The sequence below is a fragment of the Trypanosoma melophagium genome, assembly GCF_022059095.1.
Source record: "Trypanosoma melophagium isolate St. Kilda chromosome Unknown ctg5segment0, whole genome shotgun sequence".
NCBI lineage: Eukaryota > Euglenozoa > Kinetoplastea > Trypanosomatida > Trypanosomatidae > Trypanosoma > Trypanosoma melophagium.
The window spans coordinates 165,109-183,610 of NW_027125187.1; the positions used below are offsets into that span (position 1 = coordinate 165,109).

Below are 18,502 nucleotides of genomic sequence, written 5' to 3' on the forward strand. Positions count from 1 at the left end.
ATATATATTCTCTCTCTTCTGCATTATCTCTATCATTATATTTCTGTGTGACGACAAGAAAAAGCAAAATGATATCAAAGGTAACACAAATTGTTACCTTAAATTACCTAGTGTGTGGATTTTTTCTCCAAAGACATTGCTTTGAATTCATTCTCTTCTTTTTTTTTGTTTTTATACATTCCAGTTTGAATTGTTTTCCTGCCTTGGCAGGTCGGGGGAGAAAAAGGGGTGGTTGTCTCATGTCGAATTTCAATAGTGGCAGTAGTGTTGAAATGTTTCGAACGGAGCATCGTGCCGTGCTTGCGCTTGTAGCACATGCCGCCAAGGAGTCTGTACACACAAGGAGTGGCGGGGTTGTATTGGACACCATCTGCGCAGTGGAACCCTCACTTGCGGATATATATCCAGAAGTTGGTTTACTGCGAGAAATTCATTATATTCGTCGTGCACTTCGTGATCTTCGGGAAAATAAAGTAGAATCACGACCAGCTGTTTACAGTACCATATGTGTTTCTTTAGTGCGCATGCACAAACTACTTCCAGATCCATTGTTGTTATCTATCGCTGGAGCCATAGAAAAACTTCAGGAAATGCATCAGCATTGTAGTGCTATGGAACCCTATTTACTTGATTTGGTGGAATACATTCAATTGTTATTGTTACAAGAGACAAAGTCTCTGCAGCGTCGCGGAGAGTCTATAACGCTGCGTCTACGAGAAGTTCCACCATTCGTAGCGTGAATGGCGTGTTCTATTTCAGACAGAGAAATAAGTTTATTACAGAAGAGGAAGAGGAAGAGAAGGAACGCTTATGGAGAAGAATCTATATAATAAAATGAATTTAGATATTTTCATTATTTATTCTGAATACTTATTTTTGGTTCCCATTTTGATATCGTTTTTTTTTTCTCCTCATTTTTCTTGGGATGCGGTTGTCTATAGTTCAAAAAAAAAAACAAAGAAGCAAGATATTGAATAAAAGAAATAGGGAAAAGCAAGAAAAAAAAAGAGTATTGTGCTTTGCCAATGATTGACTCTGATGCTGTTATAAGAGCCCTTTTCATTATAGCTGTGGGGCTAATCCTTCTTGATTTTGTGCCTTTGCAGGAAGGTATGAGGTGTTTGAATGACTACAAAAACGTGACTACCTGCCCTGAGGGTTTCTTCGCACAAGGCTATCATGCAGCACGAGGAAAGTTTATGGAAGCAGCAAAGAAGGCAAAAGCAGAACTGGAACGTCATGTGATTGTGGATGAGGATGGATTTGAATACACTGTGGATACGGCTTTTCTGCGTGGTAAGAAGTCTGGTCGATTACTTGTTCACATGTCAGGCACTCATGGAGTGGAAGGGTACATTGGCAGTGCTGTACAAGTGAAGTTGCTACAAGAATGGAATGTAAGTCGCACAGAAGGAGCTTCCGTTATTTTTATACATGCAGTTAATCCGTATGGTATGGCACACTTTCGCACTAATAACGAAAATAACGTAAATCTTAATCGAAACTATCGCTCTGCTGAGGATTGGAAGAGTGTTTTGGCGCGTGACCCAAACATCGCCAAATATGATGATATAGTGGCTCCCATAATGTTATCAAGGGCTCCCCGTATTGCAGATCGGTACGCCTTTATCTATCATATTCTAAAATCATTTCTCACAAAAGGTTTTTACGCCTTTAAAGAAGCTATTGCAAGTGGTCAGTATCACCATCCGGAGGGTTTATCCTACGGTGGCCGCGAAGAGCAACGCAGTATAACTGTATTGCGTAGTATATTGACTAAATATGCTGTTGAAGCAAGTGAGAAGAGTATTGTGATTGATGTACACACCGGCCATGGTATGGGAGTTGAGGACGCGATTGTTGCTAGTACAACTCAAGATGAATCGCTTGCCAGGTCAATTTTTACAGCAAGAGTTGTAAGAGGAGGACCGAGTGCGGGTCATGAATACTCAAATGGTTTTATTATACCAACAGATATACTTGGAAAAAATGCATTGGTAGTTGAACAAGAATTTGGAACGGTGAGTTATATCGTTATGATTCGCGCCATGTTTCTTGAAAATGCAGCATACAGACATGCCAATGGAAGCTATGTACATGAGGTGATGCGAGAGTGGATGCGTGATGCTTTTTATCCACAGGCCATAAAGTACAAGGTGAATGTGCTGAAAAAAGGTGTAGAGGGGTTTGATTGTGCGTGGAGATACCTCTCAGGAAATTAAAACGCTTTGGCTCACACTGAATTTCTTAAACTGTGTTAGCTTGCGTGGTGCCAAATGGAGAGGAAGAAAAACAGTAGGTGTTGAAAAAAGAAACAATAAGAACATGTGAAAAGTAGAAAAACAACAACGACAACAACAACAAAGGAACAACACTTTATGTCCTAAAATTCCTCTATTCTACTTTTTTTTTTCTTTTTTTTTTTTTGTTTCCTGGTCTCACATCCATTGTGTGTGTGTATGTGTATGATTTGTTTCTGTCAGAAGGAAAGAATACAAATATAAATATATATATTTAGGGGTAGACTATATTAAGCTGGAAAAGAGAAACATTTTTTTTTTTTTTTTTTTTGGCACAAGAGTGTGGAGAATAATGTTTAAAGGATCCACAGAAGGCTTACGGAGAGTTGATGATTTTGTACTCTCTGAGATTATTTATACTGCGTGTCTGGAGACGTTGTTATCTGCCTATATAACTCCACTTAGTAACACTATTGGCTTTCCAGTCTCTTGCTCTGATTCGTTCGCATCATCTTCTCACTGTGAGGATTTCAGTGCTCTACTTTGCACTTTCGGTCTAGACGTTCTTGAGGTATTCTCCTGCCATCGCGCTCTAATTAATGCACTCCAAATACCTAGAGAGAACAATTATACTAACTGCAGTAGTAGCACGAAAAGTGATAGTGTATCTGATGATGAAGCTTTGTTAGATCAAAAAAAGTATCCTTTCAATTATATTATTTCTTTGCTGCGTACAGGAGTGCCAGCAATGCGTGTAGCATACCAAAAATACGTGTTGAACTTTGATACAAATTTTAAATTCAGTGATTTAGCAAGAAACTTTGTAGCTATAGACGTGTGGAACAAAATTTATGTTAATCTTGCCAGTAGTACACTTCTTAATTCTCTTTTACGTATGGGAGTGGATAAAAAGAGTGCAAGGTTTTTTGCAGAGTGTTGTGACACCTCTTTCGAAGCTCTTATTGTTCTACCAATTCAGCATATCACTCGGTATCCAATTTATGTCAGAGATTTTATTGAGACTCAACAAAAGTCAGTTGTAAATGTAAACTTAAGCACTCTTCAAGGCGCACGTGAGGTTTTAAAAGATCTTTGGGAGATGTGTAGCACGGCTAATGCGGAACGAAGTGTACATGTACAAATTCATAAATTAGATGAATTAGATGGGAGATTTGGTCTAACAGGTGCTCCCTCACGAATCATAGCTGAGGGGGATGATATGGTAATGAAATTTGGCAGGGAAAAACGAAGAAGACAAGTTGAGGAAGGAGAATTTCATGGAAGAGTTATTCTACTTAGTGAAGATATCTTGCTTTTAGTTCCAGAGAGAACAGAGGGTATAAAAAGAGGAAAAGTGTTTAAAAAAATACCCCTCACATCTGTGCTTTCTGTACGCAGTGTGAATACTACACAGTATTCTGCAGTTTATCTTAGTTACGCGTCTAGTACTAACTGGGGATGTTGGAGACGTAATAATCGCGTCTGCTTTATTGTTTTATCAGTTTCGAATGAGACTGAGGCGATTCTTTGGGTGCGCGACATCACACAGGCGGTGTCTGACTTAAATTCCCGAATGCTCTATTTGTAAAAAGTAGAACAGAGAAAAAATAGAAAAAAAAAACAGTTGTCTTTTTTTCTTTTGGTTTGCCTTGTAATATTTTTAATTTTTTTTTTTTTTACACACAGTTGAGTTTATAGGTGTATTTTCCTGTTTTATTATCATTATTCTTATTGTTATTGCTTTTATGTGTGGGTAATATGACACCATGCGTTATAATTTGGTGAAAAAGGAAGATGTCGCTAATAAACGAAATCATCACTATTGCCAAAGTCCCACTATTCACTTGAGTCTTTGCAAAAGCATCATTCATTCATTCATAGTTGTTAATCCTTTTAAATTGAACCATCGAAGCGAAGATAAAAAAAAAAGTAAAACATATTATACATAAATAAAAATATACTTTTTCTCCTTCTATTTTCCTTATCTTTTTTTTTATTTGGTAGTTTGTATGACTGACGGCAAGGCTCAAATGCCTCCGAAGGAGCACTATGCACATCTCTGCATGGCAGCAGGATGCCACGCGAATACACAACTCATGAAGGACTTGCCAAATACAGTAGAAGGACTAGGATCACTGCGCAAACTTGACCTCTCGCGCAGCATGTTGCGAAGAAGTGACGTTGAGCCTCTCGTGCAGGCAATCCTCCGACATTGCAGAAGGTTGCAGGTACTCAACCTCTCGCACAACTACCTCACTGATGATAGCGTCATACAAATATGTGAAACCCTCGTGGAGAACTCTCCAATGCTTGAAACCCTAGACCTTTCAGAAAATCCGATTTCCAACAAAACAGGCCGCTACCTAGCACGCTTCGTTTATAGCATGTCAGCTCTAAAAAACATTAAGGTTCAAAAAACGCTCATGAATGAGAACATACTTTTAGTTCCATCGTCGGGATCAAAACCACAACAAGCGTCTGTTAATAAAAATCGTAGTACAATTGCAACCATGGTTTCAACAACAAAAGATGACAGCTTTGGCCAAATGGCAAAAAGTTGTGTAAGTAGCATTCATAATTGCCCAAGAGAAGTTAGTGAGGTTAGATCAACCAAACAACAATGGTCAGCACTTAAAACCATCTGGAGAGCCGCAACACTGGCAGCACCCCACAGTGATAATTATTCCGCACTAGCCACTCTCATATCCACGACACAAGATGATGATGATGATACGAGTCAAGTACAACAAAACATTTTCTCAACAGTAAAATGTGCAGAACGACATCAGTTTTAGTATACCGATTCAAAAAACAAAGAAAGACAAGAAGTAAAAACAAAAAGAAATTAATTGAATTTAAAAAAATATATAAGAAAATAAAAGATATTATTAACCCCTTCTACTACACTCAAATATTCTTCCTTCATATTTTCACTCTCTCTTTCTCTCTGTTTGTCGGGGTTTTTTTTTGTGTGTGTAACGTGATAAAGAACGCTTCAAACAAGTTTTATCAAAAAAGAGAATAAATAAAAAAATACAATGCCCATCAAGGTTGGTATTAATGGTTTCGGCCGCATTGGTCGCATGGTGTTCCAGGCGCTGTGCGAGGATGGTCTTCTTGGCACGGAGATCGATGTTGTTGCTGTGGTTGACATGAACACCGATGCCGAATACTTTGCGTACCAGATGAAGTACGACACTGTGCACGGCAAATTCAAGTACACTGTGACGACGGCGAAGAGCGACCCGTCTGTGGCGAAGGATGACACGTTGGTGGTGAACGGACACCGCATCTTGTGTGTGAAGGCGCAGCGCAACCCTGCGGACCTCCCATGGGGCAAGCTCGGTGTGGAGTATGTGATCGAGTCCACAGGTCTGTTCACAGCCAAGGCGGCGGCGGAGGGTCACCTGCGCGGTGGTGCGAGGAAGGTGGTGATCAGCGCCCCCGCCTCTGGCGGTGCCAAGACAATCGTGATGGGCGTGAACCACCAGGAGTACAACCCCCGTGAGCACCACGTGGTGTCGAACGCGTCATGCACTACCAACTGCCTTGCCCCCATTGTGCACGTGCTTGTGAAGGAGGGCTTTGGTGTGCAGACTGGCCTCATGACAACGATCCACTCATACACGGCAACACAGAAGACGGTGGACGGTGTGTCTGTGAAGGACTGGCGTGGCGGGCGTGCGGCAGCTGTTAACATCATCCCAAGCACTACGGGTGCCGCAAAGGCTGTGGGGATGGTGATTCCAAGCACGCAGGGCAAGTTGACTGGCATGTCATTCCGTGTGCCCACGCCGGATGTGTCTGTGGTGGACCTCACCTTCACCGCGACACGCGACACAAGCATCAAGGAGATCGACGCTGCTCTGAAGCGTGCGGCTGGTACCTACATGAAGGGCATCCTTGGTTACACCAACGAGGAGCTCGTGAGCACCGACTTTATCAACGACAACCGCAGCTCTATCTACGACTCCAAGGCGACACTGCAGAACAACCTGCCCAACGAGCGCCGCTTCTTTAAGATTGTTTCATGGTACGACAACGAGTGGGGTTACTCCCACCGTGTGGTGGATCTTGTCCGCCACATGGCTTCCAAGGACCGTTCGGCAAAGCTCTAAATGAGCCGATGCTAGTGCTTTCACTGTGCTAACCAGCTCTCTTGGAAGTGTGAGTTGCTGCTGAGATCAGCGACTCTTTTTTTTTTTTGTTTATTTTATTCCAAAAGCAGGAAACTAGAGATGAGAAAGCTCTAAAGTAGGAAATTTAATTCAAGTTGTAGGGAATCGATTGGATGGAAGAAGGAAAAAAAAATGTATTTAGTGAATGTTGAAGTGTTTTTTTGTGGTTTTTTTTTTTCTCATAATTGTTGCAGTTAATCTTCCTGTGACATTTATGGGTTTGTTGTATTTTTTTTTGTCATTCTTGGTTTTTGTACCTTTTTTGGGTTGATAGATTTTTGTTTAGTATGATGCGTCGTACCTCAGTTGTACGATGGACTTTTTCAAATAATACTGGCCAGTATAGTCCCCCTGTTTACATGCCTTTAGAGTACGCTAGTCGTGTTACAAACCAAAAACAGTTGGTTTTTACACATCCAAGAGATCCCAAGTATGGATGGAATACTCATGTTCATGAGCTGGCTTCGCTTCATCCTGGATTACTTGGTCCTGGTAGACGAACGCCGCAGTTAAACTGGTATAATCGGGGTGGTATAGTTTGTGAGATTCCACCGGTTCCAGTGTATCGATCACATATCTGGTGTCAGGGTCATTCTCATTTTATTTTGCAACACCCAAAAATTTTTATTAAATGTCCTGTTGGGCAAGTAGTATGTTGTAAGTGGTGTAGACTTAAGTTTATTAACATGTCTACAGACGAGGATAATGATGAGGATTGGCAAGAGGAGGAACAAAAAATTGCTACTACTCCAGAATTACTAAAGGATTTATTGGAACCTATCCGAGATATTGGTGGTGTTCTTCGGGAGACTCGTTTTCAGGATGGAAAGGAACCTGATCCACATGTCTATCGATCCGTGTTTGATCCTGAACGATATAGGTGGAAACATCCTCATCACAAGTATGAGGTACATCCAGCGTACGCAGAATCTAAGTGTGGTGGTGGGGGTGATTGTGAAAAGGGTGGTCACTAGAGGTATGATGTGCTGTTGTAAAAATCAGTACAGAGGAGAATAGTTTTTATATGCGGTTTGTATGACTGGATTTTGAATGTTTTTATTATTTTTTATTATAGTGTCTTTGGGGTAAAAAGGGGATCATGTTTTTTATTTTTTATTTTTTTACAGGGAGTTCGGGAAATGGGGCATGTTTTCATTTTTATGGTCATAGTGTGGTCTAAACCTTAGAGCCTGAGGCTCCAGTAGTAGCGAATAGTAATAGTACTAGTACTGGTAGTAGTAGCAGTAGTGGTTTTTTTTTTTACAGTGAAGCGAACCTAAAGAGGATATGTATATGTTGTATTTTGTAGAATGCTGTATAAAATGTGGTTCTTGAAGACCCTTCGTTTTGTTACATCTTCAAGTTTTTATTTATAAAAATGATTTATAGGCGACAGGAACAGAGAAAGAAAGAATGAAATAGTGCACATTGTACTTGTGTTTCGAATACGTGAAGTTTTTTTATATTTTCGTTTTATTGTTACGTTTGTTTTTCCCTCTTGTTCTATTTTTTATTTTTACAGTCTCTATTTATTTAAATCATCACTTGTTTACCCCCTTTTTATCTAGGGTTATCTATATAGGAGAAAGTTGACAGAGGGATTAAACTATGGTTGGAAATACTAGTAGACTACCTTCGTACAATCCCGATGTTCCTGGTTCAGCTGAGATGGAAAATATACTGAAAAAAGGAATACCTGTTATGCGCTTAGATTCGTGCAATAGATTGCATAAACGTAACTTATGTCTAGTTGGGAAAAATAGTGGATTGTCGTATTCCCCTTCAAAGAAGTCGAAAAAACCAGTTATGTTATTCGCGGATATTGTTGAAATATCCAAAGAGGAAAAATATACAAAATCTTATCGTAAGGCTAGGATAAATCCAAAGGAAAAAGTTATTATAAATGTACGTAATAGAGGAGGGAAGTTATGGAGATTTGTTTTTAATGATTTAAGAGAATGTGATGCTTTTCTTAACGTTATTGGGCTGGTTTTACAAGAACGACTAAATATAAGTTTGAGCGGGCATTTTAAAGGTTCTATCCAATCTTTGTGGGATCGAGCAGATCGAAATCTAGATGGTAGATTATCTCTAAAAGAAGTGAAAAAACTTTTTACACGACTTAGCTTTGATTTCATTGGAGAAAAGCAGATACGTGAAGTGTTTGAAAAATTCGACACTTCAGGGGATAAATACTTGGATTTGGAAGAGTTTAGAGACCTTTATATGGCTCTCATCCACAGACCAGAGCTTCAAAGCATCTTTAACACTTATGCAAAATCTAATGCGGATATGGGGATGACTTTAGGGGAGTTTGAGAGTTTCTTGGAGTCTCAAGGAGATCCAATTAATCTAGGGAAAGATTATTTTAAGAAATTGGGACTCACCGCTGAACAGAGAATCTCATCTTCTTTCTTTCAAGCTTTTCTTTTAGACCTTGAGATGAATAATGTTCTTAATCCTCGTACTAAAGAAATTGTAGATGACATGGATCATTTATTACCTCATTATTTTATTAACAGTTCTCACAATACATACCTAACAGGAGATCAGTTAGTATCTTCTAGTTCTGTGGCAATGTACCGTGAGGCTTTACTCGCTGGTTGTCGCTGTGTAGAGATTGATTGCTGGGATGGAAAACATAATGAACCAATGGTGTTTCATGGACACACTGTGACATCAATGATACGATTTGAAGATGTTATTATGTCCATTAATGAACATGCTTTTAAGACATCTGAATTCCCTGTCATTATTTCTCTTGAGGTACACACTTCAGAAAGTCAGAGTCAAATGATGGCAGAAATTCTTCAACGCATTTTGGGTAAAAAATTATTAATGGCTGATGAAGTAAAAAATGTTCAATATACACCTAATGGACTTCGTAAACGTATCTTGGTAAAGTGGAAAATGCTTAACACTCCATTTGAATCCTCTACAGAAGGTGATGATGAAGATGGTGATGAACCTGTAAATAAACATATTCCTTCCTCACCATGTGCGGAACTCAGTCGTTGTGTTGCTGTAGGAAGTCATAGAACAACTAACTGGGGTGAAGATGCAGAATATTATAACGTTCAAAGCTACACTGAAGCTGCAATGCGTTTATTATTTCGAAACTCTAAAGACAAAGTACAACTACAGAATACAAGAATGTTATCTAGAGTGTATCCAAAAGGGACTCGGGTAACCTCTTCCAATTATGATCCTATGATTCCATGGTCTCTTGGTTGTCAATTAGTCGCACTCAACTTTCAAACATGGGATGAACCACGCCGTATTAATAATGGTATGTTTGCGCAGAATAATCGTGCTGGTTATGTTCTAAAACCATCATTTCTCATTAACACTAAAAATGGGGAAGAACCCACGGCATACACACTGGATGTTAAGATTATTTGCGGCGCTCAAATACCAAGACCTAAATTAAAGGTTTCAGGTGATGCTGTGGATCCGTACGTTAAGATTAAAATTCATGGTGCCACTTCATCAAGTTCAGTACAGACAAAAACAGTGTGGGATAATGGTTTAAAACCTGTATGGGAAGAATCATTTCAGTTACGAGGTGATTGTGCGGAATTAGACATTATGACTATCAATGTTATCGATGCGAATCGTGGAAGAGATGAAGAAATTTGTGGTGCCAGTATTCCTTTAAAACAATTGCGCAATGGATATCGTTCTGTACGGATGCAACTCTCTACAGATGGTGTGACTTTACAGACTGCAAGAGTCTTTTGTTATTTTAATCTTGTCCTGGATGGTAAAAAATAGTTAGTTGGAAATAGCATATTTATTTTTTGTTTGTTTATTTATTTTTTTATTGTATATAATTTGTTAGCATTACTACTGGTTGTATATTACATACAATTACATCAAGAGTTTTTGTATTTAATGAAATAATCTCTTTTTGTAAGCTTTTTTTTGTTTTTTTTTTTTCTTTCATGTATTTATATTTCTCTTTGTGTGCGCGCGTGTGCTTCTTCATGATTGTATGACTGAAATAAAATTGTAGGAAATCATAATAAATGATGAAAATACAACTACTTCTTCATAATTTATTGAATATGGTTTCGTTTTCCTTTCCTTTTCTTTTCTTTTTATTTTTTGATCTTTTATTTCCTCTTTATTTATTTATTTTATTTTTTCTTTTCTTTCTACTTCTCCCATGTTTCTCTTGTTATACTATTTCCCTTACTCCTATTTCCGGCTGGATATGGATCAAGGTGGAAGAATACGCGGCGTGATGTACATTACTGCTCTCCTCACTGTTCTTCTCGTTTACAGTGTCGGGACCACGACTGCCGTTGTTGAGGGTGACATCGACTGCAGTACAGGCCTGGCGTGTTTTCCGTGGGCGGGGGAAGAAAGTCATGTGCCGTGTGTTCGTGGGAGGCGAATGAATTTACGATTTATGTTGGATGTGGCGGACGAGAATGTTAAGTCAGCAGAGCCGGTAAAGAGCAATGCTTTTTATGGTTTTTGTCCAGTGGTGGATAAATTACAAATTTTTACCTTGACGAATGCTCCTTTCTTGGCAAGTGTGTTTGATAATGCCGGAACCTTGTCCCTTACAAACACGATGGAACGAAAGTATCTTTCCATATATGGGTTTGGTGCATCCAACAGTACAAATTATCCTCAAAAGAATTTTTCTGCAGGTGCCGTTTTGGTTGCAGTGAATGGAACTGCGTTGTGTGGTTCTAATCGTTCCGTCGCCTTGGTAGATACTCTGGTACTTGATATTGGACTTCACAAGGGATTATTTAATTATATTGGCGCTAGAGCAGCTTCCATACGACCAGATACAGGAAATAGCAATAGCAATAGTGGTAGCGGTAAGAATACAAAAAGCCCTGTTACACCAATTCCAGAAGTTGTGGTGCAACCGGCAATGGTTGGGTTTCGTCCCACATGTAGTGCTAACGATGAATGTCTATTTGACACAGGTAGTGTTTGTGTGGGTCTTGAGGTAGGAAAAAAGAATTGTGCAAAGTGTTATGACTCTGCAGAAGATATTCGAGATAAGGCACAACTCCGTGTGTGGGCATCCTACTATGGAACCGATCAGAGAGGACGTCCGTTGCTGAGTGGTGGTATGAATCCATTAAATTTTAGGGGTTTGGCTGGAAGCGGGTTTTTTAGGGATATCAGAAAAACTCTTGATAGTCTTATAAGAGGAAGTGCCAATAGAAATTAGTGGGAGAAACGAGCAGTGAAGGTTTAAACAATAAATCAAAAAAAAAAAAAGAGAAGAAAGGAAGATAGCAACCATCTTTCTTATCTTTAAAAAATGTTGCTGTGAAAAAATTACATTGGTGTGATGAAAGTAGAAAAAAAAAGAAGTCTTTTAATCTTAAAAAATACAATATGTGAAAAAAAAGGTTGATCCATTTTGAACGATTGACGAGTTGTTGGGTTACTTCTTCCCCTTTAACAAAAATGGATTCAAACAAATGTATGAAAAGGAGCGATTTTGTAATGAGGGTAATTAAATTTCCCGGTATTTATGTGTTTTTGCCTATATTTATATATACAGAGGAAGAGAGAGAGAGGGAGAGAAACGTCTGATGAAGAAGGATATTCCTTTTTTTTTTTACATTTATTGCATTATGATTTTTCCTTTTCTGAGTTAATCTTCACTTATGACCAGAATAGTTTTCCAAATTTCTATACATTTCCCAGTGTTTGCATCGATGGTTGAACTCTGTCTTCTCCCCATATTCTTTGTCTTGGTACCCAGAAATGCACAGTACACTTGGTTTAGATATTTTTATTGTTGCTATTGTAGCTAGTATTTGCTCTGCAGGAGTTTCAATTGCACAAACCAACGAATGTACACAAGGAACTGCCTGTCAGCCGTGGAATGAAAGTAAAAGTTGCACTATTGGAAAACGGATGGATCTTCGCTATGGTGTACAGCTTTCAGGTGGTGGTGGTATGTTAGCGTTTGGTTTTTGTCCTGTAGTAGATGAGCTGCAGGCTTTTAATCTTAGTGGTGTTGGTTCCCTGTTGTCCAGCATACAGGGAAGTGAAAATGCTTCTTTAATGGTCTATGGACAAGGTACAATGACAGAATCTACCACAAATTTTTCTAACGCCATACTCTACGCTGAGGTATCGGATAAATGCAAGAGTGATGAGTTGGCTGTTGTTAGTTTTCTTTTACTTCATCTTTCCATGACACAAGGACACTACACGTATGCAAGTAACACATCCTTCCCAGAAAGTGCTGGTTTTGAACCAACATGTGTGAAACACGATCAGTGTTTGTATCCTGGGGGTGGTGGTGTCTGTATTGGGTCCACAAATAATAGAAACTGTGCCAGATGTTATACAAGAAGTGCACTAGCAACAGCCCAAACAACTATTTGGGCTTCATATTATGGAACAGATAGTGCTGGTAAAGTATTTAGGAGTGGAGAAACTAATCCGGCACAGTTCCGGAAGCTTAGTTTCGGAGCTTTGGAGATGATGTCGAAGGTATTTGATAGTTAGTAATACATATTTCTTGAGTTGTGTATGACCTAATTGAAGTCAAAAAGTATGATGCTATCAAAAAGAACCACAAAAAATTAATAATAATAATAATAATAAAAGACGAAAAAATCAAAAAAAAAAACAAAAAGAAAGTGAGGTTAAAAAGAACAAGTATAATCCACATTGTAAACGTTACAGTGGGTGAATGAAGAAGTAAAGTGTCGACTGCGCTTTTTTTGTGTTTTTTAGTGTAATATAAGTATATATATATATATGGAATTGATATTAATTTCTTTTATTTTTTGGGTTTTCTCTTTTAATTTTTAAAATCTATTTTATTAATTATGCTGGTGCGAAAGAGTACAGGCTTTTATTCATATCATGTCGTACCTTCTTCGAACGACGATAGCGGCTGTTGGTCTCTGTGGAGCGGGTTCTATTCTATATAGTAGATGTATGGCAAATAAACCACCACCCGAACATAATAAGGAACTTCTTCATTTAGCAGCTGTAGCATTATCTAGTGAGGTAGTAGACACTGTTATTTTTCGAGATGAAGAGTCACTGAAACTTCTTAGAGGCTTTGTAAAGAAGGTATTCCTTCATCCTGATGTTGTTCAAGATATAAAAGCCTATGTAAACACAGAATTTACAACCAATAAAGATACAGTTGCTGCACTTCGTAAGTTTGTTGTAGAAGATATTATTTGTGATACTTGGGTTGCTGATGAACTCATAAGTATGGCAAAAGAGACAGGAAAGGAAATTGTAAGGGATCCAACTATCTATCCTGGTCTCTCTTTGAAACTTTTAGCAGATGCGGCAAAAGAAGGATTACAAACATCTACGTTTAAAGATGCAGTAAAGTCTGCAGTGAAGAATTCGATTTGGCAAGCATTCTTGGGGCCCCCACCAGAGCATATCACTAGGGGAATAGAGAAGTGATAAAAGGATGAGAGGCCGAAAAAAATTTTTTTTCATCAAGTTTATAGGAGGTATACGTTTATATCTGTATATTGCTTTTATTTATTTCATTCGTTGAAATATTTCCTCTGTCTTCCTACCTTTTACTCTTTTTTTTTCGCTAAGGATATTATTTCTCTAGTCTCGGACGCTGTTTTTGTTACCTCAACAAAACCAAAAGAAAAGAAAAAGAAAAACGTGATCAACTGATCTAACTGATGATTTGACCTAACCATTTCTCTGATTTCTGTAAATTTTAATTTGCATCCTTCTATATATGTGTTTTTTTCTTTTATCTGTTAATTCATTTATGCCTTCTGTCTTTTTTTTTCTCTTCTTTTCTCTTTACCTCTTATTGTTATGGTTATTATTACTTTATTTTTCTTTATTTTTCTTTATTATTATTATTATTATTATTATTATTATTATTATTATTATTATTATTATTTAGGATGGACCGCTTCAACCTCGCCCTCTGCCTTGTGCCACGGGCGGCTGAAGCGGGAGTGGAGTACTTTCCCGAAGATGAACTGCGATTGGCGTTAGGCGGTATTGCGGCCCGCGCTGATCATATTGTGAGTTATGCCACTCCGCATCGCATTGCAGCAGCCATCGCATCTAATGTACGCGCAGCACCTGAATTCACACATCAGGTTAATATGCTTATTGGTAATACAGTCTGCAGAGAAGCGTTGATTGAACTTCTCTGTGATCTTACGAGTAGTGAGCATATGGATAGTGATAAAGTACCGCTACAATGTATGATTTTTGCCTCTGATGAGGCATCTGTGGTTTGTGAAATCATCGGAAGAGAAGAGATGAAATCGGTAGAAGAAGTTATTTGCGGAATGCATCAGATTGTTTTGGTTGCTCTAAAATATGGACGCCGAACGGTTACTTTTGTTGTTGCGGAACAACTTTCCACTACTCTTATTGCCTCTATGTTGGGTTCTTCTTGGTGTCATCTTTGGCTTTTCTTAGGGGGAAATGATTCCATTGATCAATCTGTATCTATGCTGCGTGAGGCTCTTGCGGTTCGTGATGCCGTTAATGGATTTCGTCATTCCTCTGCACCACTTATAAGAGAAAAAGAAGATATAGAGGCATTATTGCAAGCACGGGCCTCTTCTGATGGAGAGGCAAAACAATTAATGAAGTCTTTTCAGAGGTTTATTCTGGAGGAGGATGCACATAAAGAGTTTCAACAGATTGTAGATGAAAATGCGGTCTTACAAGCTGCACAGGCAGATCTACAGTTGTACCTAACAGAACGTGAGGAATACTTTACTAGACGATTGGAGGAGACGGAACAGGAAATAGAATATTTGAGGGAAAAACTACAGGAATCAACCACCAAGGTAAAAGAAATTGGTGAAAAGGAGGCAAGAATTATTGAATTAGAGACACAATTAGCCAAAAAGAATGAAGAACTTTTTATTCAACAAGAAAGAGCATTTACAAATCAACAAGAGGCGGAGAAACAAATTCAGCAACTTAATCTGGAACATAATATTACACTCAAAAAAATTCAAAATATGGATGTTTCACATAAAGTTGAGAATTCTGTAGGTTCTCTTCAGTCAGAGTTATTAAAGGCACAGGCAGCATTACGTGATCTGCAACAACAATTAGATGACTTGAATGAAGAAAATTTACAGAATGTTATGGAATTTCAAGCAAAAGAAAAAAATTGGCAAAAAGAATTAAAACAAGAAAAAACAAAGAGAGAAGTTGCTATTAAAGAGTGTCTTCAACTCCAAACCGTTATAAATTCTCAAGGATCTAGTATGGATGTTGTGAATGAGACTATTCAGGCTAGTTTGGCATTACAAGAACAAGAATTAGATGATCTATTATTAAAAGTTAGGGCTATTTCATCGGCCAATGCGTCTATAGTTCATCGTTGTGTATCACCACAACGGTTAGCAAACTCCAATCCACGAAATCGCATTAGAGTGTTGTCACCTACTACTTCTTTGAATGGGAATTCATCTTTGTAGAGGCGTTTTATGGTTGTATTTTGGTGGACATACGATTATGATTTTCATGATTGTGTCTTTGATGATGATGATGGTGTTATTATTTTTTTTTTGTCTGTATTTGTGTGTAATGTATGAGTGGGAAAGGAGTTTCAGTATACGTTGTGCTATAAAGTGGCGTTTATATGGGGTACGAAGACCATAATTCATTTGAAAAAGTTCTGTATTTTTCGTTGTAGTGAGCTACATTATAACGTTTTTTTTTTTTGTTATTATTGTTATTATGTTTGTTGTTCGTAGTCGTTGATGGGGATACTCATTCCTTCTTTTCTTTTCTGTTTAAAAACCATGCGGATTATATATATATATATATATATATATATATATATATATATATATATATATCTTTTTGTTTCTGTTTATTTATTTTGTTTTAATCTTAATTGCACCGATTACACAGCTATAAAGATAATTATATATATATATATATATATATATATATATATATATTCTTAAAAAAAATACCTTAATATTTCTAAATTAACATCTAAAGACGAAAAAGAAGTAAATAAAAGAAGGTAAGTATCAAACAAATCCGTAAATTTGGGTCAAGACCCATAATAGAGGTTATGGGAGATACATCTTCAGGCAACACTGTGCAATTAGTATGCACACAGCGTGGTTGGAAAACCTATCGTGTGCGTGGACACGCCTTTGAGGTAGAAGATAGATACACTCTCACTTCAATCGCGGGGTCTGGAGCCTATGGTGTAGTATGTGCCGCTATCGACAACATGACATTGCGTGATGTGGCAATTAAACGTGTTGCTGGTATTTTTGATGATTTAACAGATGGTCGTCGTATATGGCGAGAGATAGTAATTCACCGTCTTCTTAGGAAGAGTGGTTGCCGTAATATGCTGAACCTCTTAAGAGTTGTTCCTCCTAGAGATGGTATAGCAGAATTTCGTGATTTGTACATTGTTACCGATCTTTATAATACGGATCTCCATGCCGTTATCCAGCGCACACGAAATACATCCATAGATACTCTAAAACGAGTCATGGTATCTGTTATTCGATGTGTGTGTGATATGCATAGACTAGGAATTATTCACCGAGATCTCAAGCCAAGCAATATATTGCTAGGTGGGGAACCTGATAGTTATAATGCAGTAGTGTGTGATTTCGGTCTTGCACGGGCAGGAATATCAGATTTAAAAGAACCACTTGTTCTCACAGATTACGTTGTCACACGTTGGTATCGTCCACCTGAACTTTTATTGATGTGCCGCTACAGTTTTCCAGTTGATCTATGGGCTATTGGTTGTATTATAGCTGAATATGTTATGGGGCGACCGTTGTTCGGTGGTCGCGATTACGTTCAACAGTTGCAATTAGTCTTATCTAGCGTTCCTGTAACAGGAACAGGATTTATACAAAGTAATGCGAATGCATTATCGTTCTTAAACGAGAATATAAGGAAATACAAAAACACGAGACCACTAGATCAGGAGCTTAGAGCATTACCTCCTGATGGTCTTGATCTGGTAACCAAACTTCTCGCTTTTGAACCAGACAAGCGATTAACAGCACAACAGGCACTAGAACATCCATTCTTTGCTTCTGTTGGAGGTCCGGGTACAGAACACCATAAACCACTTCCAAAAATTGATCTTTCCTTTGATTTACATGCAGAGATATCAGAAGCTCAGCTGCGCCGGTTTATGTGGGCAGAAGTAGTGTATTATCAGCAGAAAGGGGCGGTAGAGAGTTAATGATATGTCCTCATAGATGCGTGTATATATCAGGGGAAAGGTAAAGCTATCCATGTATAATGTATATGTTTGTTTGTACACACCCATTAAAAAAAAATACGGGGGAGTAATCCCAATAGATCTTTGGCTTGTAATTATTATTATTATTATTATTATTATTATTATTACTCCCTACTTTTAGAAGAAAAAATTCTTTTTTTTACCTAGAACATTTGGTTCTTTTCACAATACATTTTTTTTTTCCTTCCTTTTCTCCTTCTTTGTGTGTGTGTGTGTTTTTTTTTTTTTGTTGTTGTTGTTGTTGTTTTCATTTTTTTTTTTGTCTTTTTTTTTCTCATGTTACTACCGATTTCTTTGGGTTTGTCGATGGTGTTTGAGAGTTAAAACACTGTAATATTTGTTGTGCGTTTTCTTTTTTTTTTTTTTTGATACTTCTTTTGACCCTCTTTTTTTTTTGTTTTTTTTTATCTTTTCCTTTATTGGTCTTTTTTTTTTTTGCCCTCTGTGGTGCTTGAAAGAGGAGGGAAAAGAGATAACCAATAAAGGAAAGGAATGGGCGGCGGAAAAAAAAAATAAAGTACAAAGGGAACATGGGGAGGAAGACGAGTATTTTAAATGGTGCTTCAGCAGCTCCTGGTATTAAGCGTTGCGATTTTTATTTTTATGTGTGGACTATTATGTGTTGTGTTTTTTAAACGGTATGTGAATATTGGCGTGCTGAAAAGAAAAAAAAACTTATTTTCCTTCTCTGTTGGCACTCATATAAAGAATAAAAATATATGCATTTTCTGTAATTTTATTTTTGTTGTTGTTATTTTTCTTCTCCATGTTGATGATGATGGTTGTAGTAAGTAATATATTTTTTTTAATTGTCATTATTTGTT

The 18,502-nt window shown here is 37.8% G+C and overlaps 12 protein-coding genes across 12 annotated transcripts; all 12 read left to right on the plus strand.

The window, feature by feature from the left end:
• Positions 1 to 239: 239 nt before the first annotated feature.
• On the plus strand, positions 240 to 740 carry LSM04_009420 (uncharacterized protein; the record flags this gene model as incomplete). Its single annotated transcript, XM_067329435.1, has 1 exon — positions 240 to 740. One exon carries the CDS (start codon positions 240 to 242, stop codon positions 738 to 740), a length of 501 nt encoding a protein of 166 aa, XP_067187595.1.
• Positions 741 to 1,025: 285 nt separating this feature from the next.
• LSM04_000249 (Protein of unknown function DUF2817) lies at positions 1,026 to 2,222 on the plus strand (the record flags this gene model as incomplete). Its single annotated transcript, XM_067329436.1, has 1 exon — positions 1,026 to 2,222. The coding sequence occupies one exon, from the start codon at positions 1,026 to 1,028 to the stop codon at positions 2,220 to 2,222; it is 1,197 nt and encodes a 398-aa protein (XP_067187157.1).
• A 370-nt stretch (positions 2,223 to 2,592) lies between these two features.
• LSM04_008942 (Dbl homology (DH) domain) lies at positions 2,593 to 3,828 on the plus strand (the record flags this gene model as incomplete). The annotated part of the gene is made up of 1 exon (XM_067329437.1): positions 2,593 to 3,828. One exon carries the CDS (start codon positions 2,593 to 2,595, stop codon positions 3,826 to 3,828), a length of 1,236 nt encoding a protein of 411 aa, XP_067187566.1.
• Positions 3,829 to 4,249: 421 nt separating this feature from the next.
• LSM04_009185 (Leucine-rich repeat) lies at positions 4,250 to 5,035 on the plus strand (the record flags this gene model as incomplete). Its single annotated transcript, XM_067329438.1, has 1 exon — positions 4,250 to 5,035. One exon carries the CDS (start codon positions 4,250 to 4,252, stop codon positions 5,033 to 5,035), a length of 786 nt encoding a protein of 261 aa, XP_067187580.1.
• A 243-nt stretch (positions 5,036 to 5,278) lies between these two features.
• Positions 5,279 to 6,358, plus strand: LSM04_004431 (Glyceraldehyde 3-phosphate dehydrogenase; the record flags this gene model as incomplete). Its single annotated transcript, XM_067329439.1, has 1 exon — positions 5,279 to 6,358. The coding sequence occupies one exon, from the start codon at positions 5,279 to 5,281 to the stop codon at positions 6,356 to 6,358; it is 1,080 nt and encodes a 359-aa protein (XP_067187355.1).
• A 350-nt stretch (positions 6,359 to 6,708) lies between these two features.
• On the plus strand, positions 6,709 to 7,392 carry LSM04_006482 (uncharacterized protein; the record flags this gene model as incomplete). The annotated part of the gene is made up of 1 exon (XM_067329440.1): positions 6,709 to 7,392. One exon carries the CDS (start codon positions 6,709 to 6,711, stop codon positions 7,390 to 7,392), a length of 684 nt encoding a protein of 227 aa, XP_067187457.1.
• A 634-nt stretch (positions 7,393 to 8,026) lies between these two features.
• LSM04_006798 (EF-hand domain) lies at positions 8,027 to 10,192 on the plus strand (the record flags this gene model as incomplete). The annotated part of the gene is made up of 1 exon (XM_067329441.1): positions 8,027 to 10,192. The coding sequence occupies one exon, from the start codon at positions 8,027 to 8,029 to the stop codon at positions 10,190 to 10,192; it is 2,166 nt and encodes a 721-aa protein (XP_067187470.1).
• A 472-nt stretch (positions 10,193 to 10,664) lies between these two features.
• On the plus strand, positions 10,665 to 11,618 carry LSM04_000778 (uncharacterized protein; the record flags this gene model as incomplete). Its single annotated transcript, XM_067329442.1, has 1 exon — positions 10,665 to 11,618. The coding sequence occupies one exon, from the start codon at positions 10,665 to 10,667 to the stop codon at positions 11,616 to 11,618; it is 954 nt and encodes a 317-aa protein (XP_067187186.1).
• Positions 11,619 to 12,316: 698 nt separating this feature from the next.
• On the plus strand, positions 12,317 to 12,916 carry LSM04_005750 (uncharacterized protein; the record flags this gene model as incomplete). Its single annotated transcript, XM_067329444.1, has 1 exon — positions 12,317 to 12,916. One exon carries the CDS (start codon positions 12,317 to 12,319, stop codon positions 12,914 to 12,916), a length of 600 nt encoding a protein of 199 aa, XP_067187426.1.
• Positions 12,917 to 13,279: 363 nt separating this feature from the next.
• On the plus strand, positions 13,280 to 13,843 carry LSM04_008578 (uncharacterized protein; the record flags this gene model as incomplete). Its single annotated transcript, XM_067329445.1, has 1 exon — positions 13,280 to 13,843. The coding sequence occupies one exon, from the start codon at positions 13,280 to 13,282 to the stop codon at positions 13,841 to 13,843; it is 564 nt and encodes a 187-aa protein (XP_067187554.1).
• Positions 13,844 to 14,313: 470 nt separating this feature from the next.
• On the plus strand, positions 14,314 to 15,861 carry LSM04_006436 (uncharacterized protein; the record flags this gene model as incomplete). The annotated part of the gene is made up of 1 exon (XM_067329446.1): positions 14,314 to 15,861. One exon carries the CDS (start codon positions 14,314 to 14,316, stop codon positions 15,859 to 15,861), a length of 1,548 nt encoding a protein of 515 aa, XP_067187452.1.
• A 608-nt stretch (positions 15,862 to 16,469) lies between these two features.
• Positions 16,470 to 17,618, plus strand: LSM04_007632 (Protein kinase domain; the record flags this gene model as incomplete). The annotated part of the gene is made up of 1 exon (XM_067329447.1): positions 16,470 to 17,618. The coding sequence occupies one exon, from the start codon at positions 16,470 to 16,472 to the stop codon at positions 17,616 to 17,618; it is 1,149 nt and encodes a 382-aa protein (XP_067187516.1).
• Positions 17,619 to 18,502: the final 884 nt, after the last annotated feature.